This window comes from Rhamphochromis longiceps, linkage group LG1 (assembly GCF_057381845.1).
Source record: "Rhamphochromis longiceps isolate RC_006_pf linkage group LG1, R_longiceps_female_GT1.1, whole genome shotgun sequence".
NCBI classification, from domain to species: Eukaryota; Metazoa; Chordata; class Actinopteri; order Cichliformes; family Cichlidae; genus Rhamphochromis; species Rhamphochromis longiceps.
In genome coordinates, this window is record NC_140557.1 from 6,480,837 (window position 1) to 6,508,375 (window position 27,539).

Below are 27,539 nucleotides of genomic sequence, written 5' to 3' on the forward strand. Positions count from 1 at the left end.
TGAAAAGTGAACATAATGTGATATAATGATGCTGCAGAACATTTTTATGCTTCCGATCCCACTAAAAATAATGAATGGCCTTCATGTCTGCTGAGTGCAAGTTTGTCTCTTTTGAGTCTGTCCTAAAACGCTGCATCATGGGAGTGCCAAAATAAAGAGCCTGGAGTCTGTAAATGTCTAATTCTGCTGCATCAAAGTCCTGCAAATCATCCGACGCCTGGTTTTCCTGCTGAATAAAGTACAGTTCGCTAGTTTCATGTTTTAATTTCTGTAGAGCTGGGTGTCTCCGGTGTGTTTTATTTATATTCCAAGAATGAGCTCATGGTTTTCCATGTGGTTTGCACTTTTTTTAACAAATGATTAACTGTGGGTGTATGTAATTTATTTGGCTTGCAAATGAATGTTCAACCTACTAAATGTGTTTACTTACTAAAGTTGAGAATAAAGGTTTCTTCTGCTTAAGTCACATGTTTCTTTCCCTGTTCCACTCCTCTTAAAGCTGTTCATAAAATTATGACCCCAAAGTCATACTTGATCACTTTTAGGAATTTCCCACTGGAGCTCCTTTCCAAGAACATTTTTTTGTTTATTTTCTTGCTGAGAAGCTAGTGGCAAATTTCCACTCAAAATAATCCTCTTTTTATGCTCTCATTATCTGAATTTGTTGCACGGTTAAATTATAAACAGCCTTTAATTTTACATGAGACCCTTGAAGGTCCCTTGGAGCACCCCTCTGGGCCTGCACCCCTCTACAGGGCTGCCCTACTAAATAATGCATGAAGAGGGTAAACCTCCCCTGCATGGAAAATGAGAGTAACAATGTAGCATTCAAGCAGATTGCAACTGATTAAAAACACTACAGTATTGATAGACAATTGCCAGCCGTCGGTGTGTGTGTGTGTGTGTGTGAGTGAGAGAGACAATGTTTGACGGAGAGATACAGTGAGGAAGACAAGGGGACTCAAAGCAGTAGGTGGTGCGCTGCACGCTGTGTTAGACTAGGCAGCAAATAAAGCGTTATAGAACCGGAAATATGATATTTCCTTAAAAATAAAAGCATCCAGTGAAACAAGCAAAAGTTGAACGTGGGGAAAACGTGTCATTCCCTTTCTTAATGAGAGCAGTGTCCACATGTGCAATATTTAGCACATTAGTTATCCATGACTGTATTATTCGGGATAGCTGAATCAGTGTTATCCCCATAGATAGATAAACAGATATTTTTTATGCTCTTTTCTCTTTAAAAATCGCAACAATTTCGCGAGTGAAACTTTATTTTTGAAATACATCACCGGAAAAGCTCCGTGTGCGTTGTCTGTAACTTGACCGTGTTTCTGACAAGCCTCTCATTGATGTAAGCAGCGCCCACGGCTTAAATGAGCCTCGTTCAGGAGCGTTTCTTAGTTCAGACACGGGCGGAGAGCTGGCAGAGACGGACTCTTCTTCTTCTCCACCACCTCCTGCTGTCCTCCTCCATACTCTTCCCCAGTCTCCATCTCTCTGTCACTCTCCATCCATCATCCATCCGTCTGCGTCTTTTGGATACCTACCTTCCTCTCCTTACAGCGCGTCAGCCCAGCTGGATCAGTCCATCCTCCACATGTCTTCTCCACCGTGGTCCAACTGCAGGCTGCTTTTGCTGTAATAATGCCTGGCTGAAAGGCTCGCAGCGGGGTTTTTCTTGCAGCAAAGGGAACGCCGAAGAAGAGCTCGGTGGAGCGCGGCTCTGCGTAATGGATTTACTTTTGTCCAAGCAAAGTTGGATTTTGTGAAGAGCCTCGTGGACCCCTACAATGGTCAGAAAAGGAGGGCGTTTTTAGAAAAGGTGCTTTTGGGTTAGGAATCACATCGTCAGAGGAAATGCACAGAGGTGAGTTGTACAGGAGCCCCTCGGTCATCCGAGGTGCGCGTCAAGGTCTGATTCCTTGGCCACGACACGGACGACAGCACATTTCAACCTTGGATATAATGTTTAACGTTTAATCCTCTCTTTTTAGCGCAGCTGACAGTTTAACTGCAGGTTGTGGGATTTGATCCCATCAGAATGAAGGTGCCATGAAATTCAAATAGCCTATTAACCATGGATGCGCTTTAGAATATTAAAATGCGCCTCGTTAATTTAATGTTTTTCGCTTAATCTGATGCAATTTACAGACAGTTTTCAACGTTGTTTTTTTTTCCTGCTTTCTGTCACACCTATTTCCATTCTTCCTTTATTTGCATCTACTTGCCCTCTTGTGACAGATCTTGGTTCAAGCTTCTGCTGCTCAAACCACGCAGGTCCTCCAGGGTTTGGTTAGGTCTGATTGGCTTTAGTCGACCGGAGCACATTCGCTGCTAATTAGAAAGACTTAATAAATAAATAAAAGCGAACACCATTAATCATCTGGTATTTTGAGCATTTAATCGATAAAAATAGTTTTGTGGTTTTATTATATTGTAATGGTCCAGTGGTGCAAGAAAAAAAAACAGAATCTGTGCGGCACTCAGTTTACAATCAGTAAACAGTGGGAACAGATTTATGATCATAGTGGACAGCAAAGGTCAGATACAATTTTTTTTTTTAAAAAACGCACAGCAACGATACGAGCCGTCAGCGCGCATTGACTGCTTCCAATAAGGCGTAATAAAAACAACTCGTCACAAACAGTGTAGCCTAGCGTAAATCTGTCCAGAAAAGGAAACTTAAAGCTATTATATGTTTTAATATATGTTATCAATAACCTAAAAATATATACTCTCATATTACTTTGTAATGCACGGGTTACAGCTACGGGTGTCAATGGGTGCTACCATGGCCAGTTCCTTCTCTGCTGCGGTGGAAACGACGAAGTTTAAGAGCCAGTCACAGACGTCCCGCACACGCGCGTGCTGCCGCCGGAGCGACTCCCGCTGCAGCCACAGGATCGTGCCGTTGGCACAGGAGGCACGCGCCGGAGCACAAGGCTGCAACGCCGATTAAGTGCATCGAACCTGTCAAAGGGTCTGCATGTGTGGGCAGTTCACTGCATCGCTGAGGCGCTGAGGTTTAGGCCATGAAAACGATTTAACAGCAAAGCGAACCACCGCTAACAAAGGTGAGGAGAGCGTCACTGCCAGAAAGTAGCTTGGCCGCAAGAGGTTTGCTCAATACACGGGGATGAAAAAACAAGTTCTGGGCATGTAACTCTATCCTGACCACGTCTTAATAATAAGTGACCAGAAGATACATAGTGTTTTAAGTTCAGCTTTACAAAGAAACCTTAAAGAAAAATATTTTTAAGTAGTAAAAACTACTGAACAGGCTAGAGTTCCTTGCACTTCAAAATAAAAGCTGCTTCAAGCATTACTGTCCATATTAAGTCACTAACCTGCTGTTTCTAGGGAACTGCCTTTGCTGACTTTGAGGTGTGTTTGTAAATGCTCAGATTAATACATGAAAACCAATCCTGCTTGCGGTGAGTCTAATAGCCAGCATAGTCTGGTGTGTTCCAGCGCTGTTGATTTTCTGATGCTTTCAGCACCCTCTCTGGGTGAATGTACCTCACTATTTCACTACACAGGTTACAGTGTGAGTAAAACTGAAGCCTTTTTAGAGACTTTCATATTTTATCAACTGTTTGGCAACAGCCATGATGAACTGCAGGATATTTCTGCCTGGTGTGGCCATTAAACAAAGAATTCTGCATCTCCCCCTAATATAAAGACAGTTTAGTTTCTATGTCCCTTTGCTTTGTACTTGTAGCCACAAGGGAATTATCTAATTCCCAGGCACTTCTAACTCGTGCCCATAAGTTATTCATCTTGAAGCCACACTAAATCATTGGCAGGCAATAGTATCTCATGGGCCTGCAATGATATTTCTCCCACCCGTGTAACAGGGGGTGTCTCCGTAGGGTACAGCAGTGCTGCTGATTCTGTTTCAGTTCAGAAAGCTGCGGTGACCTCAGTTTGTGCCCAGCTTCTGCTTGGTTTGGACGCCAGAGTGAGAAGTGATGTAAAGATGAAGTGACATGACCTAGAATAGCAGGGTTGAAACCGGCGGTAACGTTTCCTCTTGTGCTTTAAAATGACCAGAGGTCAATGGGATGAGATGACCCAACCTACATTTTTCAAAGAGTGCTTTATTTCATAAGATGTTAGCCCATTAACTCATTTTTTTTACAAGTTGTGTCTATGTTCATAATCTCCACACTCCACCCGTTTTTATACACATTTGCAAGTTGTTCTCTTGATGTTGAAGTGACAAAGACTGAAATCCTGTTTAGCTGCTGATTTATTTATATTGTTTCAAAATATGTTACAACTACCAGAATAAATTATGCAACCTTTGCCATTTAAGTGAGTTTACATTTTTATAGACTTGAAACACATTTAAGTCACTGCAGCCCTCTGTCTTTACAGATAAAAGCACTCTTCTTACAAAGTCTGTGTTTTAAAACTTCTGACAAAAGGCCTTCGGAGTGTGGTGAGATTCCCACTGTGCACACTTTAGCTTTGTGGAGGGCAGCAGTGTTTCAGATATCTTCAGAATTTAGATTCTGGCTTATTCAGTGAAAAAGCCTCAGTGTGAGCTTGCAGCATCTCTCTGTTATTTGGGTGGTCTGCTCTCCAAAATTGCCTGTGGTAGTTCGTACTCCCACCTACTTCACTGCAAGATAATGGAGACAGAGGTAATGAGATCCTGAAGCTGGGAGGGAGGGTTTCTGTATGTGTGCATTTCAAAATGAGTCTAAGCATCTAGGCTCACTGGTACGTTTGTGTTCATTGCTCATGTTAAATGTGGATTGTTCTTCATTAGATACCCGCTTCTTTTCTTTTTCTCTCTCTTTCTGTCAGTCTTCCATCCGTCCTTCCTGGGTGCCATTATGCAATGTGCCACGCTCACACTTGCTCTCCTATTCGATGTGAGCGGGCCAACCTATTATGAACTCAGTGGGGATCAGGTCTACAGTGGCTTATCAGAGCAAGACAGTGTCAGAAGCTGTAACATGCGTGCTCTCAGCGCAGATATCATTGTACTACAACATATTCCATGTATTGGCCGTGTCCATGCGCTGCCCAGATGCCTGTCTTCTCATCAACGCTGTGGGCCCAGAGGCCCGGTATCCATTTTTTTGTGCGAATGCTTTATCTTTCTGGTGCCCAGAGGCTGCAGATTAGTAGGTGGAGTTGGTAGATTCAAATTACCTTTAAATAACTCTACAAGTATCATTGCAAGTCTGTTCACACTGTATAGGTACATTTAAAGCTGTGACTAATTCAAGTATTCCCACCATTCATATCTATATATAATCTTAGCTGTATTATTTCTTCATGTATGCCTTTATCTCACACTGAACTTTATCTCCATTAAGTGTTGTCATTAGCAACATATTTCTGAAGCCAAAATGCCTACTAGCACTGCACTTTAGTGTTGCAGATAAAACTATTATTGCTATTGATATTCTTTTGCTTCCACGTTTCGTGTTTTGCTAAGCATCTGTGGAATTCCTGAACAACTGAAACCATTTTGATAGTCATATGTGAAAATGTACTTATAGGACAAGGTAAACAATCTTTTAGATTAATATTTATTTGACATTTTATAGACCAACAATTTATCAGTTAACATGGAAATAATATGCAGTGTAATTAGAGAAAAGAATCACAGTAGCCCTTGTTTATTGTGCCGCGGAATGACAAGTACTGTCATAATAGTGTGTAGTAGAGTGTCACTATTGTGGCCAAACAGACTCATAATAAATGTAATACTGCTATTTATGGAAAATCTGATGAAAATAAATCTCCTGGTCCAATAAATTTTTGTACAGCTTTCTTAATTGTGTCTTTTTGCTTCTGTTTTCGGTAAATAAATGACACTGTAAATGGGGGTTGGAGAAAAAGTCTGTAACCATGACTGTAAGAATCTTTAAAAACATGAACATGATATCAGTATTTCTTATTGAGACAATATGGCTATCATTAACACAGATATATCACAACACCCAGTCACTGAAAAGCAATGAATGAAATGGTGACCTCATGTCTAGTTCTCACTTTCCATCTTAGATTTGTGTTATTTCCAGGATGCCTGTGCACTATTTGTCCTTCCATGAATAATTTGTATTGATAATGGACTGTTTTTTTTCCCTCATTCTTCCTCATTTCTCATTCTTGATATACCTTTATTGCATTAACTTTTCTCTCTCAGCTCTCCTCTTCCTTTTCCAGCCATACCTTTTTAAAAAAAATTTACTAATTCGATCACAGACGTACTTAAAAATGATATTGATCTATATTTCACTTTCATCAGACACAGGGGAAATCAATACCACAGCCGATCACATTCGGTGTCTGTTCAGTGGCTTTACTGCTGATGAACTCAAGGATATGAATACAGAATTTAAGTCACCTGTGACTAATGTGTAATATCTCTGTTTCACAGCGTGGGTACTCTTTTTTCTAATAGAAGAGGGTTTCGCTCTGGCACAGAGAACTAAAGGTAAGCTCAGGTACTCCTATTTTCTCTTAATGTTGTTTCATCCATATCGAACCAGTGTGAAATGAGGAGGCATTATCTCTACTTTTATCACATTAATTCCTTCAGGCCTCTCGTCCCTTTATAGCCTCTGCCTGCTTGTTCCTTTTCTTGCACCAATCCTCCGTATACTCTCCTTGCCTTCCAATCATCCCCCCATTCATCCCTTGACTCAATACCCCATCTGTCTGTCGCTCTCTCTTTTCCCGCTGTCTTTCTGATTTCAGAATCCCCGAGCGATTATGGCGGCCAGAGGCCCAACCAGAACGACTGTGGCACGTGGATCCGCAACATCAACGGCGGGAGTTTCACCTCCCCAAACTACCCAAACCCCTATCCACCCAATAAGGAGTGTGTTTACATCCTGGAAGGTAAAGCCAGATCACTGATGATTCATCTTCTGCTCCATAGCGCCAGAACAGCTGACACAGTTTCCCGCCTTTCAGCGTGTTGCCTCCTTCAGTGAATGTCATTAGCCTGACTGGCATTGTTTTATATAACCTCGCTCCTATCTGATTTTCTGTTCTTTTGCTAGCGGGCAATCAGCCTGACATTTTTCCAAATGAGCCATCCGGAGTTTGTTTCAGCACACAGATACCCTTTGAGAATGATGGAGAGTGGCGTATTGTGGGTAGCGCCTGACTTCTGGTCTCATCAGAGCAGTGCTACAGTGTGCTCATCTTTATTGGCAAAAGATTCGGTTATTGAAGTAAAATATAAAAGAGATGAACATCTGCTACACAACTGAGCTCTGATGGCATATCACTGAATTGTAGGCATTCTTGTCAGCTTTAGTGTTCACCAGAAATATCACACCCATCAGTAATTTGGTTTCCTGCCGCACGGGAAACATAACGGAAAGCATCATTAGTAGCTATAGGAGATGCGGTCTGGGATGCTGCTTGATGTGTTTTCTAAACTGATGAACTGTTTATCCATGAAGTTAAAGTACAGGCTCTCATGCTGATGAGATGCGTGCTTTTACCTTCTGTGGTGGAGAATAGATTTTTCATATGGCTCAAGTGCTCCCCCTGTGGACAAAGCAAGCTCAGACCTATTGTTGGTGAATAAGCCTACTGATGTGTGCAGTAGTACCTCGCAGCAGGCCTGGGACACCACAGATGGAACCTATCATTTACTATTATTTAGTCCTGAATGGCCTTAGTCATATTCATATTCAGGCTCCAGTGTTCAGCCTTTCAGTCTGAATCGCAGCGAGATGGATGCTCACGTTTGGTAGAAGAGCTAATCAGATCGCTTTGTAATCATAAACTGTGGTTAGTGAGCCTCATTGATTGTCATGTCCCAGAGTTCATCAGCTCAGTGATTATACATTCTGCTCTTTACGTATCAAGCTGTGTCATTTACATGTGTGTGTGTGTGTGTGTGTGTGTGTGTGTGTGTGTGTGTGTGTGTGTGTGTGTGTGTGTGTGTGTGTGTGTGTGTGTGTGTGTGTGTGTGTGAGAGAGAGAGAGAAGGAGATGGAAATTTATAGAGAAAATGAGACTCAACACATCAGGGAGTGAATGCACTCATAGCAGGAAGTGCAGGCATACAGGCTGCTCATTCAAGCAGAAAGGTTCAAATTCAAAGGCAAGAACAGAAGCAAAAACTCACACAGGGAAAAGAGAATCACTTTGGTTATTTTAGTTCACTTGTTCTCTGTGCCATACACATGTACCACCCTTGACCTTGCTCTTTTTTCTCTTTTCCTGGGTGCATTTTGCTTCTGCAAGCTTGGCATGATTGAGAGCCCCACGCCCTCACCCTCAACATCTCTTTTTAGTATGATTCATCTCTGAAGGCATGAATTGCCCTTGCAACCGACTATGTGTGTGTGTGTGTATGCGGGGAGGGAAGGCATGGTATTAAAGTGCAACAAACATTCAGTACATTCATCTGGATCTGCATGACAGATGAACTTGTGAACTAGAGTTCATGCTGTGACTGCAGTGTTGTGTATTCACAAAATCAGTGACAGCAGTGCTGACATATCCCACAGTGGCTCCATTTGTGGATGCTGTGGTCATGTGTGTCCACATACACATGGGTGACACATTAAAGGAAAAGTGCAGAATAGAATATTTTAGTGTTGGGCCATTGCACACCTGTCAGAAAATGACATTGATCATACAAGTTTCTGTAACCCACTGGAAGGATGAACAACTTTGTCACAAGATATATTCTCTCATTTGGTGCTTTGATGATGGTTGGAGAGCACTGCTTGACATCTCCGTCCGAAGTCTGTCGTAGGCGTTCAGCTGGGTTAAGATTGGGTAATGCAAAGGCAATCAAATGTGACTCACATAATTTTTATACTCATTCAGTGCACCCTTATACCTTATGGATAGAGCATTTTCGTCCTTGAAGAGACCGCTCCAGTCCAGACAGAAATGTGTCATCATACACTGAAGACTCAGAAATGCTCAGAGCAACTTTGTACTGATTTGAAGTGAACCTCTTCTGAGGCGAGAAGTGGGCTCAAACTATACATGCCAAATATTTCCCCAGCAAACAAAATCGCCTTCTGTATTGTGAAGCACTTTGTGATTTTTATCTGTGAAAAGATATAAATAAATTTGACTTATTTACTTACTTTCTCATTGTAGGTTTTCCTTTAATTTGTCACCTGTCTGTATATGTATTCTTCTGAGTGATGTATGCACACAGGGAATGCACTGTAAACAGACTGAGTAGCATAACTTGAAAGTATAAAATCTAAGCTAAAACTTGTCTGCGATGGATGAATGGATGGATGGATGGATGAATGGATGGATGGATGGATGAATGGATGGACAGACAGATGGATGGATGGATGAATGGATGGATTTTGAGTTAGACCATCATATTCGGGGGTGAACACCACCTGTGCTAATATTGGTCATTATTCATAGTTTGAATAGCAGAAATTACTTTGAAAGTCCTCAGTAATGCAGCCTGTACAGAGACAGGAAACACTTTCGTTTGGATTGATCATTTTTAATTCAGTGCTACTTTTCAGTAGTCAAACCACTTTCTTGTGGGCCACTTGTCACATTTTCCTTGATCATTTTGGTTCTCTCTAGAAATAGAATATCATGCCTGAATACAACCTTAAGAAACATTTACATACAGTAAACATTTAGCATGGCTAAGTATCAGAAATTAACAGTCAGCAATGTGGAACAGGATTTACAAGACTTTATAATCTGCACCTTGCTCTGAGCCAACTTCTAAAAAGTTCATGTCACCACCCAGATTATCTGCGTCCTCTAAAGGAAAGACTTAATTGTATTCTTTTCACAGATTTTCTCCCTTTGTTTCTTTTCTCTCTCTGCTCCCTTGTTTGCCAAAGCCCTTCCTAGACAAAGGATTCAGCTGTCTTTTGATAAGAACTACTACATAGAGCCATCGTTTGAGTGTCGCTTCGATCACATCGAAATACGTGATGGGCCATTTGGTTTCTCTCCACTTATTGATCGCTTCTGTGGGGGAAAGAATCCAGAGATTGTCACATCCACAGGACGTTTTATGTGGGTTAAGTTCACCAGCGACGAGGAGCTGGAAGGCCTTGGATTCCGAATCGAGTACACCTTTATTGCAGGTACAAGCAACCGAACGGCACATTTGCACTGAATGTAATGGCACAGAGTGTGAAAGCACGTTTTTGTACACATCAAAGGTTTTGAGCAAGATGTGTGAAGAACAGGATCTGATTAGTTTGCTTTTATCCCAAAACATAAAGGAGAATCTGATCTCCGTATAACAAAAGGAATACTTATCTTCCCCCCTTTCCCATCTTGTTTGTGTTCATTACCAGTGAAAGATGATGAAAAAAGACAGAATGGACATCCACAGTTCTCTCATAGATCTACAATTTTCTTCAATCATAGATTCCCCCCCCCCCCCCCCCCCCCATTTTCTTGCCGTTCAATAGAGACAAGTCCAACATCAGAGCCTTCTAAATCTAAACCCAGTATGCCCAGAAATCAGTGCCTCCCATCAGGTGACAGATATTAGCTCCAAACAGACCTCCTTTCTGCTTTATCTAGGATGCGTTAATGTGATCTTATCTTGTGTTCTCTTCTTACCTGTTTCTGCTATGTGGATTGAGAGTAATGTGCCATCCAAATCTTATCATTTCAGACCCTGATTTTCATCTGCACGTGGGTGGACTGCAAAACCCCATCCCAGGTAAGCTCTTCAGTATTTTGCAGGTTTGCGTTCGATCCTTTTTGAAGAGCTCCTCTGTGCTCAGAAGCTTACCGGAGGCTATCTCAGGCACTGGCGTTAATGCTGAATGCGTAAATGTACCTTGACAGGCATACGACTGTATATGAATTGAAAGGACGTACATGAGCACACATGTACAAATTAAAGAACACGAAAGAATGAACACACACCTCTTTTATCTTGCTCTTCCCTCCCTGCCTTTCTCTCTTTGTTTCTCTGTCTTCTTATTGTCCTTTTTCCTAATCCGCTATGCTGACTTCAGTTCAGCCTTAAATCCTTTTCTTTCCTCAATAAAATCCATTATCTGTCCCTCTGTTTGTCATGTGTTTCTTTTCATAATAACCATTTTTCTTGTTATCCTCTGCTCTTTTTTTTCTATTTGGTTCTTTTATGTACATCCATGTGACCCCATTCTTGACTTTTTTATTTTACACCCTTCTCTCCTTTCATTTTTTTTCTTTTTTTAATGTTTCTCCTCCACATTTCTTTTGTCTCTCTGCAGAATGCCAGTTTAATGTTGGTGGATGGGACGGGATTATCCGCTCCAGTCAGGTGGAGGAAGAAAAACGAGTGAAGCCTGGTGATGCCCTGGACTGTATCTGGACAATCAAGGCTCCTTCTCAGTCCAAGGTCAGTACAGTACTGACTAATTTTAGTCAGTAACCAGGTACAATCCTTAACACATTTTTTCTATCCTGCTCGAGCTCCATTGTTGTGCTTTCTAAACACTAAAATCTAGCTGGTGTCTATCTTTCTGCTTGAATGAGTCATGTTCAAACCCATTTCATTATGCCAGACAAATGCACACCTTGAATAAATAAAATCTCTAAACATCCTCCATTCTCACTACAAAATAAAGTGGAATAACATTAAAGGGTTTTTATTCATCTCTCTTGGGGATTGTGGTAGGACTCGACTTAAGCGGTCAAAGAAGTGCAGGAGACTGATGCTGTCCAGTGTAGCAAGTGATTTATTCACCATTCTGTGGCCCAAGAATATTTACAAAGAAACAAATAAGAAACTCAACTCTATAATAAACTCAATTCAAATAAACATAACTGAACTTAAATCAACGGAAATTAAGGTCAAACTGCACACAGCTACACTGACCCGAACCCTTCTTCTGAAACACCTGAGTTCTTCTGCTTAAATAGTCCCCTTAATCAAACACTTTCTCCTCTGGACTATTCCATTCAGTAGGTAGGTGAGATGAACATGATTATATTCATCCTCTACTACTCCTCTTGACTGGCAACATAAACTCTGGTGTAATCAATACATATCACAACATTAAATCTATTTCTTTATAAACCCTTTAAAATCAACTTTATTAAATTATAAGAATTCTTCCCCTCCTGCCCTTGGTCTCTTCCTGTGACCTCAGATGAACCCAGAAGGTATAAAGCAGGAAGTAGAACTACATTTCCTCCTTTTGCTTCTGGAAGACAGGTAGGTAAAGGTAAGTTCAAACAATACAAATTAACAGTTAAAATAAATAACTTGTTAACTTAACAAACTTGCATGAATTGATTTAAACCAAGATGTTATATTATATAATCTGTAAAAGTGCAGAACATAAACAAACCCGGGATAGTAGATGTTTGCCTATTGCAGATTACATGTGAAATATGGTTAAATCAAAACAAGAATGTTAACTAAGAATTGTTAAGGTTCAAAATTGAGGAAGGAGAGTACAAACCACCCTTGGTCCAGGAGCTCTTGGTCAAACAATGATTTTAATGAATACACACGTGTGGGAAGACAACTCTGTACGCCGACAGCAAGTGATCTCCAACTTAATCAAAGCATGAACAGATATTTTATAGCATCAGGGTTTGATTTACTGACGCCCCTTCATGCGTCACAGATACATTTTATACATAGATCAGATCAACACCACAATGGCTTTTAACCCAGAAGATCATCTTCTATTTTCATGGCTGGTACTTTCCGTTCTTGTCTTAAAGTAAATTGTTCCTCTTTCTTGCCGAGACAACAAGGACGGTTCCTCTTTTACTGAGACACTTTTGCAGTTACAACCAGACATGACTAATCTCTCCTCTAAATAAATCTAACTAATGTGTGTGTATGTGTTGACCTCACATGCTCTTTGTGTCACCTCTTAACTGTCTGTGTCTCGTCCTCAAATGCTCTTTCTCAATTCACCTGTTGCACTTCTGACCTTTTACCAGACCAGAGGCTCACTGAGACTATATGTATGTCTTCTACTAAATAAATGTTTTAACCAAGAACCTCTACTTAAACCTTAATATGAAATGACCTGATATATAAGTGTTTTGTAAGCATGTATTGCAATTCCTTCTATGGCTCCAAGTCACTTGCACAATAGATTGTCCGGACATCGCGCCGAACAAAGCTTCCGACCCCCAATTAATTGACCGAGCTCCAACTCTTTAATAAGCACAGATATGCATTGTGTATAAAATAGTCATAACTGCTTAAGGCCTTCTTAAAGCTATCTGTTACATTGTTAAAGCCTCGTCTTAGCCTGCTGCTCAAAATAACTTCCACTTCTGCAAAACTCTCCAAGCCTGTTTCCTGTCCTGTTACTTTTAGCCTTTCTGAAAGACACACTGTTTAAACCTCTAAACACAATATAAACTCCAGATTATATTATTAATGCAATGGTAATGATGACAATTATTTAACAATAGCAGTAAAATAATTTCCCTGCTCCACAGAATGTAGACAAATGGTCTTCTCACCCACTTTGTCACAGGGATATTTGTTACACTGGCAACATACTGAGTTAGCGCCACAGAAAGACAGAAATTTTACATCTAAAGCATCAGTAATGTTTCTCTCAGTTGTGTTCAATCATTTCACGCCTCTCAGCGTCACTGAAAATTGAGGTTACACATCTTTCTCAGTGAATTGTAAGAGCACAGGGGCTCTGTTCACATCCCAGCTCAGAATATTTATTTTGGCCACTAATGGAACTGTGGAAATGACAAAAACCTGCATGAATCCTGTCCAAGATCGCATGAAAATGATACAAAAATCTCATTGCAACAAATGCAGTTAATCCCAGAATAGATATGAATAGTCATCCATGAAAAGAAATCTGAGGAGAAGTAATTTTGAATTTTACCATGAGGACTTGAAAGGAGTTGAAGCGAGTGTGTGTGTGGGGGGGATCCTTGGAGTACAAACAAGAATAGGAACGACTCAGAATATCTAAACAGTCATGAAGTAAACTCTGAAATCATCTTGTATACTGCCAGTCTGTTCAGTGTGCCCCACTTTCCATTGCTTCACCTTCCTACTGTTCTCTGTCTTTGCACCATTAATTCTTTGCACATTCACCTATTACTATTGTGATGCTATTACACATTTCTTTTATCTATTTTTGTGTCACTGGGAAACTATTTTTGATATTCTCTGTAAGAATATCAAGTAAATAAGTAAACATGCAGCCAAGAAGATGTAAAACCACAACCCGACAAACCACCTGTTTACTGTTTACCACTGAAGGGGGACGCCTAGGAGGTGGTTTGTGGGTGTCGGTAGATCAGGTTTGTGCCAATTCACGCAGAGTCAACTCAATACTTTTTTTTTCTTTTTTTTAATCATGTTCCTTGAGCTGCTGCTGAGCAGTTTTTACAACGTAGCGGTGCAGTTGGTGTTGAGAGTGTTATTTCCTTGGAGTGTACTCAGTCTGTTACAGCTATGGCACCCCTCACCTATTTAAGTAAACCTCTTGTATAGACGTGTTTTTTGCCACATTTTTGAGCCAGTTTTGTCACATTTGAATGGCTAGCATGTAAAAAAGTAACATCCACATGAATGCCTAGGCAGGTTGCATTGTAGCACAATGACCGCTGATTAACTTTACCTTCCAGGGGTTTTAGTGTTGTGGCTGATCGGTGGATATAAATCTGAGTGAGTCTATAAATTATTTACATTTAAATATGTAACGGTAATACATACAGTAGCATTGTGCGCTCCTTTCATTGAGAACAACACTTCTGGCAGTCTTGTCTGTACTGTGGCTGTAATTTAAAACATAATAGGTGTGAGCATTGCAAATACACAGATAGGCAGCATGGGAAAAAGCAGTGCAGGCGAATTTTATTTAGTGTGGCCCTTGAGATTCACGAGTAGGCAATATTTTCAGGCCAAGAGTGAAAACCCTGTGATAAGTTCTGATATTTATGACTAGATATCAAAAATCTCATTGGAATTACAACCGCAACCTGGCTAGCCTTAATTCATTGCTGCTCTGCTTCTCCCTAGTGACTAAATGAGTCATCCACACACTCCTGGGCTGCTCACTGGGCTCAATACACTAATGCACACAAATTCAAGCACATCCTATTAAGTATAAAGTGGCAGATGCATTCAGTCACAAATTACACAGTATCCATTCACACAGTACAAGTAATTACCTATGCACATTAAATACTGATATGTATATAGGAAAGTAATATTTTATTCATACACGATTTGCATGGACACGCATTCTTTTCTTACTTGCATAGAAAGTAGCCTCCACAATTGCTTCACTGATTCATCACGTGCAGTGTGAAGCAGAAGTGAAGATGATCTGAATTTAGTAGAAGGACAGAGTTTAGTGGCCAGACATTAGCTCAATGATGCAAAAGGAAAAGAGCAGCAGGCTCAGCAGCTATTTAACTGCTGCCTGCTCACCGGTGTCTGCGAGCTAAATGTGCTGAAATTTAATCTGAGCCATGGTCATGATTTTATCATGTCATTATTCCTGACGTGACTTGTGCGCAGAATAATTTGTTGACTCGTGCTATGCAGTTACTCACAGTGGGAGCTGAAATGAAACACAGTTATATACTTGGGCTTAATAATAAGCAAACTATGCTGTGCTGGCTACATAGACTGTAAAGATAAGATGGACATTGCTACTGTGACAAAACCCACTGGTTTGTGAAATTAATTTTGAAGCTTGGCTGGCATTTTAACCGTCACCAATTTTTTTGGAAACACACATTGAGTGCAAGAGGTGGCTCTGACTGAGAAATGGAAAGTGTTGCACCCTCATATAGTGTCAAGGTAGCCACATCCTAAAGCATAACCTGCTTTGTTGTTTATTTTACTCAGCATGGATCCATGTTAGCATAATGAAAATTACTTTGTCTTAACTGATGTAAAACTACTGATTGAGGTCATTAATTAGTTTGCAATAGCTATGTATTTTCTCATAGGCTGCTTTATAATAGGGAGTCACCCCCTAGTGGTAATTAGAAAAAAATGCAGGTTTACATGTCATCACCTTCCTTTATGTCCAGTTTGTAAGAAAGACATTCATAAACAGGGCACAGGCTCAAAGTGAAGTTGTATCTCAGTAGTAGTGTTATTGTAGAAAAAGCACAGGTGTAGTAACAAAATTATATGAATAAAGAAACTGTATTGAGGATGCTTTCTACTGGCTGCATAGTCTAGCATTTTTACACGTTTCTCTAACAAGTCAAAGGTCCTGTTTCAGTCCAGTAAGGAGACCCACATATCTCAATGGGGTTGTGTCAGCAAGAGTGTCTGGTGTTAAAATGTGGCAGATCAAACATGTTGAACTACCTTCTAGCGTGACCCCTTGTGACTAAGGGAGCAGCTGAAAGTAGCTTTTATTAAATCTGTTTTGTAACTGGCTTATTCTTTATGACTTGCTTCTTTGTGCTTCATGCTATAACCAGGTGAAACTGTTATAGGCTGAGAATCGATGCGATGTTCAAGGACAAACTAGTGCATTTCAGTCAGGTTTTTAAAAATCCCATTAAATTTTGGGTCAGTACAACATGATAAATACAAGGTGTTTTGATACTTGTGTTTGACTGCAATTTCTGGAAAGCTGAAATTTTCTGACTTTCTGACCAGGTGAACACACCATTAGTATTTCATTCTGAGCCCAGACTTTCAATGCCAGGAGAGCTGCAGCTTCAGCTCACTAGTCTTTCCTCCCTGCGGCATTCTCTGAAGAGAACCATGAAAAAAACAGTGTGTGAGGAACACAGAGCACGCTGCTCCATATTCTCAGATTTACTTTTACACATTGCTATACATTGCTATATGTATCACAACCTGGATGAATTAGATTTACTTTGTTGAAGTAAATCTATGTTCTTTCCATCTGTTAAACTCTTTATCCTTCCTCCATACCTACATGCTCTAAGGAAGGGCTTTATAACAATTCACAGGTTCACGGGGTTCTTCTCTTATCTGTGTTTTGTTTATTACGAGTGTCTGAACATCTTCCGTGTCTGCTATATTGGGTTTTCTGATTTAATGAATATTTTTCACACTTTGCTGACATAAAAAGTAAAGTTAGTCTGCTGTCATGGTTAGACAGCAGTGAAGCGAAGTGATGTATCGCTGTGAATTTCATTTGATTTGCATCTCCTGTGCATCCCCAGATCTACCTGCGCTTCATAGACTACCAGATGGAGCATTCCAATGAGTGTAAGAAGAACTTCGTGGCTGTGTACGATGGCAGCAGTGCCATTGAAAACCTCAAGGCCAAGTTCTGCAGCACCGTGGCTAACGATGTGATGCTTAACAACGACATGGGAGTCGTACGAATGTGGGCCGACGAGAAGAGCCGACTCAGTCGCTTCCGCATGCTGTTCACATCATTTATTGATCGTGAGTGCCAGTCTTCCTGACAATACTAATTCAGCCTGGACCCAGCATTTTAACATCTTGTTTCCTCATGTGAACTTCCACATGGTTGAGTATTTGGCCTAGAGCCATTTGTTATGCTGTTAAAAAAACAAAACAAGCATAAGACATCAGTTTCTGGATGCCATCTGGAATACACAGAACGGGCTCAGTCTGACCACACGTATAAAAACTGTGAGCTAGACAATTTTTACGGCATCAAACCCGGCATTCTGCTGCGGGTTTAACGCTGCTGTTGAACAGCACTTTATGCATCTCTGTAGATATTGACTAATTAAAGGGATTTAACCATCTCTAGCTTTTTTTTAAGCTGACAAATAAGATAAAATATAACAGTTTTGTGTTATTATTTGTTTATTAGGAGTGTGATTTGTAGTTTTCTTTGCCCTCTTTGGCTGAATAGTTCTCTGTTAAGAACGGGTAAGCCGTAGGGATTTATATAGATAAGATTTTGTTGCCATCATCAATTCTGCTTGTTGGTTTGGTGATTCATTAACACTTCCCTAATGAGTCTTTGTCATTTTCCTGTTTAGGAAAAAAGAAAAAAAGCCTTCACAGGTTTTCAGCATTAGCATGGCTGATTTACTATTTGAGTCCAAACACATTCAATAAACAGAAGAAAAACACTTACATGTGACTCGGGCATGCAAAAAGTTCTGCTGCCTTGTGTTTTAGATTCAGCAAGTTTCATAAAAATGTGTTCATACTAATAAAAGAAACTGAAACTTTGGAGAATCTGGTGCCTCTTCTCAACTGGAACCAGTTCTCAATTCCCATCCGTAAAGAGAAAATACATGTTGATACTTTCAGGATCTTCCAGGCCCTAAATTATCAACCCCACACACACGAGCAGTCGTAAAAACAGTTGATTTATGAGGTCCTGTGTTCTATTTGCATCAGCAGTCAGCAGCAGACACTGAAGTGGCATTTCAGCAAGGAAAGCTAATTACGCTGCGCCATGTTTAGACCGCAGATATGAGAAAACCAATTATTAACTCCAGCATTTTTAAGTAACTGAAAGTATCAAATAGTTTCTTGATATGCATGTCACCGCATCATACTGTGTTTATTATAGGTCACTTACAAAAGGAAACTAGAAATTTATTTCTCTGTTTTGGTAAAAGGAAATGCTACATGGGGTTAATGGAAGTAATTTCAGTTTGGGCTTCATCACTTTTGAAGTACAAGAGATTTTCAGACAAATGCTGCCAAAGGTTGCGTATAAAGTAGAAAGAAATTGCCAGGCAGAAAACAGTTTTCTGTTAGCACACTGTAATATTTTCATTAAATGCCTGAATGGACTGAAATATTAATTGCTACATTCTCCTGCACACTTCCCAAGCCCTGTGTGAATGCTAATGTTGTTTTCATCAGCAAACCCATAGCGATTGCAGTCGCAACTTGAAGGCTTTTAGATTCAGCAAGAGTGTTTTTGTTTTTGTTTTTTTACTTGAAGAGTCCTTAAGATCATTTGGATCCTCATTAATTCTGACTTTGAGTAACACACAGTTCATCTCAGAGTAGTCTGAAGACGCCTGAAGAACTCCTAAACTTTATTTGGTCAGAGTCAGCGACTGGCTTAAAGTTTGCTTGGAGGTCAGAGGGAACAATTAATCTTTGTCACTTAGTACAAGATGAGTTGTGCCTTTTGCACTCCGTCATGTGCTCTAATCTTCCAGCAGAATCCCCTATGAAATGTAAACCAGGCACATGAAAGCCTTATTAAATAAACACACGGCCACACAATGCACACACTCAGATGAGTTATGTCCTTGTGTGAGGAGAGAGGCTGTGAGGGTGAAGCGCTGTTGACACCTTCCTAGAAACTACATTTTGAAGGCGAGAGACACATAATCGGTTTGGAAGTGATGGTGGTGTCAGGGGAGCGACCCTGTCTACTTTCTCACTGGGAAATAGAAGGAGAGCACACTCCAGCGCACACATACTCTGTCATGCACAACCTCACATACATGCCCATATGCATGTCCCGCTGTCAAAGTTATTTAACCCTGAGGCAGAGGAAGCAAGTGGAGGCACAAAGCCCTCATCACAATGGACCTTGGAAGAGGGTTGAAACTAGTAGAGCAAACTAGAGTCTGTTTCAGCTGTGATAAAGACTCAGAGAGTGTGTGTGCACACAGCCGCTAAGCTTGTGTGTTTAAAAAAAGAGAGAGGAAAAAGGGGTGGAATGATTTACTCAGGGGAGCTTGGAAGGGACAGTTTGGAGAAGCGAACAAGCCATAAGAGACAGATTTTGCTTTGTACTGCATGCGAAGAGGAACAATATTTATCTTTGTGAACACCATTTTAAAAGCATGCTCATCCTTTGGGCTCAACAAAGAAGTATAAATATGAGGCATACATTAATCATAATTGTTTTTGTTTTTTATGTTATCATTACTTTATTCCAATCTATTCTCTGTTACATCCTTTACTCAACTGAACAGGACAAATCTGATTGGGTCATATTTTGCACAAGTTATGAGCTTTAGGATTGGACAGTGTGCTTAGCACTGTTCTGGCTTTGAATCTCTCAGTGTGGACTTGGCATGTTTTCCCTCTCTGAACTCCCATTTGTTACTCAGTGATTCCTGTTTGTCGTGTATGTGAGCGTGAATGGCTGTTTCTGTGCCTGCGCCATCCTGTCCAGGATATACGACACGTCTTATACAAATAATTGGATACTAATGGATTTAGTGTAAAACCGACTTGAAATTAGATGAAGAAAATATCCTGTAGACATCATTTTCTGTTATTGTTGGCAACTGAAATGGAAACAAATTAAATGAAAGCATACTACTCATCAGCTGTTTTAACCCTGTAAAGCTTGAACCATGAAATAATTACCATAAAATTCAAATTTTTAGAAACTAGAGTGTTTATTGAACCTTCTGACAAATTAAAGAAAAATAAAATAATAATTTGCATGTATTAGTTTTAGTAGTAGTTTAGTTTTAGTTTTGCTCCTGGTATTTCTGTGCAGTTTTTTACAGTGGCAATGCATGTGTCCGATGATTCATATGATCAGATTTTTTGGGGGGAAAACACACTGAACCACACAGAAACTCATGTATCGAATATGACACACTTGGCGTTAAAAGTGTTTATAATATAGGGCTGCTCTCACAAAGATCAGGTTTTCTAATTTCCCTTATTTTGTATTAGACTCAATAAGAAGTTTTAGTTGCACACTCCTGTTTCTTTACAACCCGACATGAATTTTCCATTTGTTATATAGAGGACTTTGTGAAATATTAACCAACTATTAGTGTTAAAATATTCTGTCTGCTAAACAATTCCTCTGGACTAATAAACAAAATACTCTATAAATATCCTTAAGTAACCTAAACCCAGTTTCCACATCACCCATCTCTAGTTCCACTTGGCAGATAAGAATTGGCTTTTGCTGCAGCTCCAAACTTGTCTATACGAGTATGGAGTCATCTGCATCTTCTTTCAGCCTTGCATGTCTTCCTGCTGACTGGAAGTGCATCGGTCTCCTGAGCCCAGCAGCCAGCCTCAATTACCAGCCATCTCTGTCTCTGCCATCACAGTCTTCATACGCTGAAAGTTGCTTTAATGTGCTGTGTCTCGCGGCACCTGCCTAACCACCTGCACCCCCATGATGAACCGAAGCCATTTCTGCCCCCACATCCCCACCTCTGCCTTTCTTTTCATCTTTTCCCTATTCCCCCTCTCCACCCGCTCTCTGTCTCCCCTCTGTTAGAGTCTCTTGACGTGATGGCTGCAGTTTAGTGAAGCCGTCATCTCCTCCCCTCGTCACTCCGATGTTATGTGTGCAGGAAATGATGATGCATGGCCTTATGTGTACTGTGTCTCCATTAGACCTCCAGTGTTTCAGAAAATAATAGAACATTTCATCTTTTATTACGGGCCTCTACAGATTTCCACAGCCAAATGATTATTGTTTTATTGTTATCATCAAAATAGCTTCTGGTCCTTTTCACAGTGTAGTCATCTTTTACTCAGCACTGTTAGACAGATGTTTTCTTTTTTTCTAAATTCCATTATCTCGGTGTATTGTCTTTTGCCTGCAGCTCCTTGCAACGACAATACTTTCTTCTGTCACAGCAACATGTGTATTAACAACTCCCTGGTCTGCAATGGCGTTCAGAACTGTGTCTACCCATGGGATGAAAACCACTGCAAAGGTGATTATCTTCTTTCTTCCAGCTAGCTGATTAAGATTTACATGGCATGTTTGTAGAGTTTGGATTTGCTTTTAAATTTCCCAGTTTTCATTGCTTTTTTCCCTCTCGTTAACCTTTTTGCTACAGAGAAGCGATCTAAGGGGCTTTTTCATCAGATCACTAAGACCCATGGCACCGTTATCGGCGTCTCATCAGGCATAGTTCTTGTTCTTCTTATCATCTCCATCCTGGTCCAAATGAAACAGCCAAGAAAAAAGGTAATACAGTCTTTGTTTTGCCATTGGTTGTAGTTGGACTTTCATTTTTTTTTTTTTGACTTTTCTTTTTTTTCCCCAAGCTTTATTTTCATTTTTAAATTGGAAAACAAATAAAAACAAACAAACAAACAAAGCAAAAAAACAAACAGAAAACTCACAACTTGTATCTATGCCTTTCAAGGTTAACCTCAGACATCTGAAAACCAAACACAGAAAATACAAGCATAATAATAATAATAATAATAATAATAATAATAATAATAATAATAATAACAACAATAATAACAATAATAACAATAATAATAATAACAGCATAGCAACATTAATAATTACAGATTTTTTTTAAAGCAAACAAAAAAAAACAAAAAAAACAAATAACTCAAAAAAAGAAGAAAAAAGAAAAAGAAAAAAGTGAGCAAGACAGAAAACACACCATGTGAACCCCTCCCACCATCCCCCCACCCCTTTACCCCTGTATGGCTCTCAACCTCATCACATTGTGTATCAAGACAGCCCATATTTACACCTATCTATAGAAACTCTCATGCACAGGAATCAACATCTCCCACGATAAAACTGCAGCATTCAGGAAATCGAGTCAGGAGGGCCTAACCGGGGATCAACTCAAGGCAGACCCAGGGGGATTTGCGTCATCTCTATGATCTATTAGGTCCAAAGACGGTGGTTGGACTTTCATGACTTTCATTCAACTAAGAGATGTCGGAGCCTAAAAAGATGATACAATATTAAAAGCAATGGAATTACTTACAAGTTGGAAACGAATGTAGCTCTAAAGACAGAAAACAAAAAAAGCTTATGCTTAGATTTCACCACATGTCATAAATAATCCAGTACATGAGATAGGAAATGTATAGTCGCATTGTAATATCTTCTTATGTTACACCATTTTCTCTTAAGCTTCCTTTTCCATCTATTTTTATATCACTCTATGATGCCTCATAACTCCCAGAACCCATTACTTACTCAGTAAGCATTACTTTATGGCTGTCTTGAGGTGGCCAGAAATATTGGAGTCTGACTCTCCCATAATGGATTTCTCCCTGAGTGAGTGCTGAACATTTTTCAAAGTGGAGACCCTAAAAAGGAGTACTCTCCTTTTGACTCATGCTTTAAATGGATATAAAATATATATATTAAAAAGCAAGCAAATAATGTGCATTGAGTTAAATTATTCATTCATGTTTATGGCACAAAAGGTACTTACTAAAACAAGTGCTTAAGTACTTGTTTTACCATTTTAGAAACATGACTGTTTAAGTGGAGAAAGTTAGAGAAGATTCAGAGTTAGGTGTTTCAGATTTAACATTTAACTGGCATTTCCCAGCTGACACCCATCCAGTTAATCAGCACAAAAAAGAAAACATACATAAATGTCTCATGTGATAAATTAGTCAAAGTCAAATTTATTTATATAGCACATTTAAAACAACAACTGTCAACCAAGGTGCTGTACATTTCAGATAATCAAAAGAGATAAAAACATAGGAAGACATGATAAAATTAAAGAAAAAGAAGCATAAAATGAGATGATTTGAGTAAGAAATGAGACACATAAAAGTACAAATTCATTCTGATTTAAAACCCAAGGTTTTGAAGTGTCTAATGTTGGAGAGGTCCTGATGAAAAGGGGAAAATAATTAAATCTCTGTCCACATTGGACCAAATCACTCATATAGGAAAAGGAGAGATTTAGTTTTCAGAGTGCTTCAAGCAGCACATTTATTGCATTTTTTTTGACAGTTTTAAGACTTAAAATGGTTATTCCTTCTATTGTCTTGATATATGCTCATGCTGCATCACAGTGGACAACCAGTGGCCTGGTAATCACTTAAGTGTATCGTCTGAATGGATCTTTTTCTTTTCAAGGTTGTAGCTCGACGTCCTGGTGTTTTCAATAAAGCTGGATTCCAGGAGGTCTTCGACCCTCCCCACTACGAGCTCTTCTCTTTGCGTGACAAAGAGATGTCCTCTGACTTAGCTGACCTTTCTGAGGAGCTGGACAGCTTCCACAAGATGCGGCGCTCCTCCACTATGTCCCGCTGCGTCCACGAGCACCACTGTGGTTCACAAGGCTCTGTGGCTACTGGCGGTGGCAGTATGAAACACAGCCGCACCACTCTGAGCTCGATGGAGCTGTCCTACCACAACGACTTCTCCAAGCCGCCACCCATGAAGACTTTCAACTCCACAGCCAGCTATAAGAAGAGCTGCTATGGCTACAAGCAGCACTCACAGACTCACGACTGCGACCAGCAGGTCATTGAGGACCGAGTCACAGAGGAGACCACATGTGAGATTTATGGGCGCGGTGCAACAGGAGTGGGTGGAGGAGCCGCAGGTGGAGGAGCAATGGGAGGAGGAGGAGCATCAGGGATTGCAGGAGGAGCAATTGGTGGAGCGGTGGGTATAACGGGAGGAGTGGCAATGGGTGGTGGGATGGGTGGTGGAATGAGTATGGCAGGAGCCATGAGCATGGCAGGGCCTAGTGGCATCGCTGGAGGTATTGGTGGGATGGGAGGAGCCTGTGGAACCCTCAGTGTTCGTGGCAACAGTGCTCGTAACAGTACCACCATAGTTGATCCACAACAGCGCTCGATGTCCATGGACTTTTAGATGGAAGAAAAGAAATGGAAACAGATCTTGCAGGTCGATCATCTAAAGAATGCAAGACAGGAGGACTATAATTCCAAACTGATTACTCCTGCGTGCTCTTCTGCCATTGGTCTTCAAGCACTGGTATTGTGGGTTAAATCTCGAGGACTCCTCTCATTCTCATGTGTAGGTTTGGGAAGAATGGATCAAAAGAACTAAAAGGAAGTGGGGAAAAAATCTGACATAACTACTGGTTCTGTTCTTCAGGATACTGAATGATTCGGAGTGCACAAAGTGTGGAGACATCTGGTCTCTGCAGTCTTATACTCAATAAACATCTCCTTCCATCAGAGACTTCTAGGAGAATGTTCTCGCATGTAGACCCAGACTTCTCTCTGTTGGGTTACCACTCAAACACAGAAAGAGAGAAACCTGGAGAGATGTTGTAGACTGACTTTTTGCATTTATTCACCTGCCATGCACAGATATATGATATATGATCGATAGTGTGTCTTCTAATAATTTATTTGAGTCTTTATTTTTGTCAGTGTACTGTACCGTTAAGACCAGTATGTATCCAGCCTCACGATGATGCTTGGCTTTTAACTCTTTGATCTTTTTTATTTGTTGCTCAGACGATTTTATGAAGGTGACTCATCCATGACATGTTGTGTTGATGATGAGGTGGAAGATGAAGAAGTTGTTGTTATCAATAATGATCAACTAAATATGAAGATGGCGATGATAATTATGTGATATTACTATAATAATTATGTATTTTTCATGGTTACCTCACATATACAGAAGGTACACTTCATTCAGTCTCTCCTCAGGAAGAGCACATGAAGAGACTGTCTTATTTTGCTAAAAAATACAGAAAAAGACTATTTCTGCTCTGTGAGTTTTATAGCATAAGAGGATTCACACTTTGAGTGATCATTTATCAGATATAAATATTTGGATGTGAGCCCTGGCTTGAATCAAGATAGCCTCTCTCTGCCATGCCTCTCCAAACCCCTACCCTTAAAAGGAGAAAATGTAATTCCTCTGTGTCCCCATGAATCGAGTGTGTAAAACAAGCACAACCTGTTTCCTTACAGTGACAGACATGTAGCCTACTTGGGACTCAATTATGATTTTAACCACTAGTTGTATAATTTCATTTTGTTGAATTAAATGAGAGCTTATTCACCTCACCGTGTGAGTGTTTCTGTTCGCTGTAACCAAAAAAAACATAAAAGTAACTCTGCTCAGGCTGGAGATGTCAGGACAAGATTCACTTTGTGACATGCAGGCAGAACAGACACAGCCTATGCAAAGTGTTTTGGTTTGCTTTGATGCAAAAGGGGCTGTGGGGATACTTTATTCCCTGAGTTGTGCGAACCTTAAGATTGAGTTTAAGTTGAACACAAATAATCAAAAGCTGACAAATTCCACTTCCATCATCTGTTGTGCTTAAAAGACTTTTTGAGTGGAATGCATAATGCATTGCTTCCTGACCACCAAAGACCAATTAAGCTTAATTAATATTTACAGATTATTATTTTCTCTTTGCCTCTCACTCTGTCTCTCACTTGCTCTCTTATTTGCTTTGCTGTCATGATGTGTTTGCCTTGTTAAAAGCTTATGACACAGTCTTAAAGTATTTGGCCGTTATTGATGCTAATTCCTTTATGCATTGGGCTGGTCACCTACACAGTGACACCTACACGTGCTGTCTCGGGATTCAATCTAATGATATTAATCAATACATTATGCTGAAATCACTCTTGAACAATTCAATTCAATTTTATTTATATAGCGCCAAACCACAACAACAGTCACCTCAAGGCGCTTTATATCGTAAGGCAGGCCCTACAATAGAGATACAGTAGAGCAGATTTCACAAAGTCTCACAGCTCACTACAAATAACAGTCAGCCAAAGTATGCAGTACTGTGAAAAACTAAGTACAGCCTGCAGCAAGTAATCATTTTCTGAACATTATGAGTCTAAAATCTTTGTGAAGGAATTTTGTTCCACTATTCTTTGTTTGAGTTCATTGAGGTCTGCAGGTATTCGTTTCTATACGCAGCTTTCATGCAGTCTCGCCACAGCATTTCAATCAGGTTGAGGTCTGGACTTTGAGCCACTGCAACATGTTGTTTCTTTTCACGTTCAGCCATTCTTTTGCAGGGATCTGCCAAAACCTCTGCTTTTAGGTGGTCACTATTGCTGATGAACATTTAACCAAGTGCATTTAATTAACAGCACATGGCTGTTACTTTTTTCCACAGTACTGCATAGAGTAGTAGAATTTCTATAACACAGCATAACATAGTGGGAAATTCCATTACAAATTGTGTTTCATGTGAAAACAAAATACTATCTGTTTGTATTTTTACAATAATAAGTGCCAAAGGTCACCATTAACATCACTGAGAAACGCATGCAATAATAAAAAAGCAGCGCCACCTGCAGACACACTGCATTCAGCATGCGTTTTTATTAGATTGATAAGATTCGAGCTAAAGACACAAATCTGGACATCAAGAAGTGTTTTATACGCATATAAACTAAGACATATGACAGATTGCGGGTGAATTAAATGGCAAATAAAATCAGTTAGAAATCATTGTAACATAAAGTACCAAAAAAAGAATTTAATGTGTCTAATTTAAATATCAAAAACATTTATTTTGTTTCTAAATCGGATCAATGTCCACTCGTATGATCTGGAAGAGAACCAATGAAATGAAATTGAAAAGCTGAGATGTCCTCTCTGGGATTGGAGTAATGCTCTGTGACTGTGGTAATAAACCTGTTTAGACAGTAATTGTTCTAGTTTATCCTTTTGCTACGTAGTACACACAGAAGAGTATACAACACGTGTATAAGTACATGCAATGAATGACGTAATAAGCATTTATAATTAACAGGGTGTGACTGATTGGATGAGTTTGTTGTCGAAGTATTATTGCACTGTTCATGGCCTCTCAGAAGAGGAGTGAGACGGGACGAGGAGATCTACTGACACCCAAGACAATTTGCACGGACAAGCTCTCATATCCCCCTCCGGTCCTAATGCTGGATGAGACATCTGAGGTTATAATATGCCACAACAGTAATGGATCTTTGACAT

General features: G+C 40.0%; 1 protein-coding gene across 1 annotated transcript; it reads left to right on the forward strand.

Moving 5' to 3' along the window:
• Positions 1–1,384: 1,384 nt before the first annotated feature.
• Positions 1,385–25,606, forward strand: neto2a (neuropilin (NRP) and tolloid (TLL)-like 2a). The gene is made up of 10 exons (XM_085414676.1): positions 1,385–1,870; positions 6,407–6,463; positions 6,727–6,870; positions 9,834–10,082; positions 10,625–10,672; positions 11,214–11,341; positions 17,113–17,341; positions 21,436–21,549; positions 21,676–21,806; positions 23,694–25,606. Exons 1-10 carry the CDS (start codon positions 1,861–1,863, stop codon positions 24,438–24,440), a joined length of 1,857 nt encoding a protein of 618 aa, XP_085270802.1. The 5' UTR covers positions 1,385–1,860; the 3' UTR covers positions 24,441–25,606.
• The last annotated feature ends 1,933 nt before the right edge of the window (positions 25,607–27,539 follow it).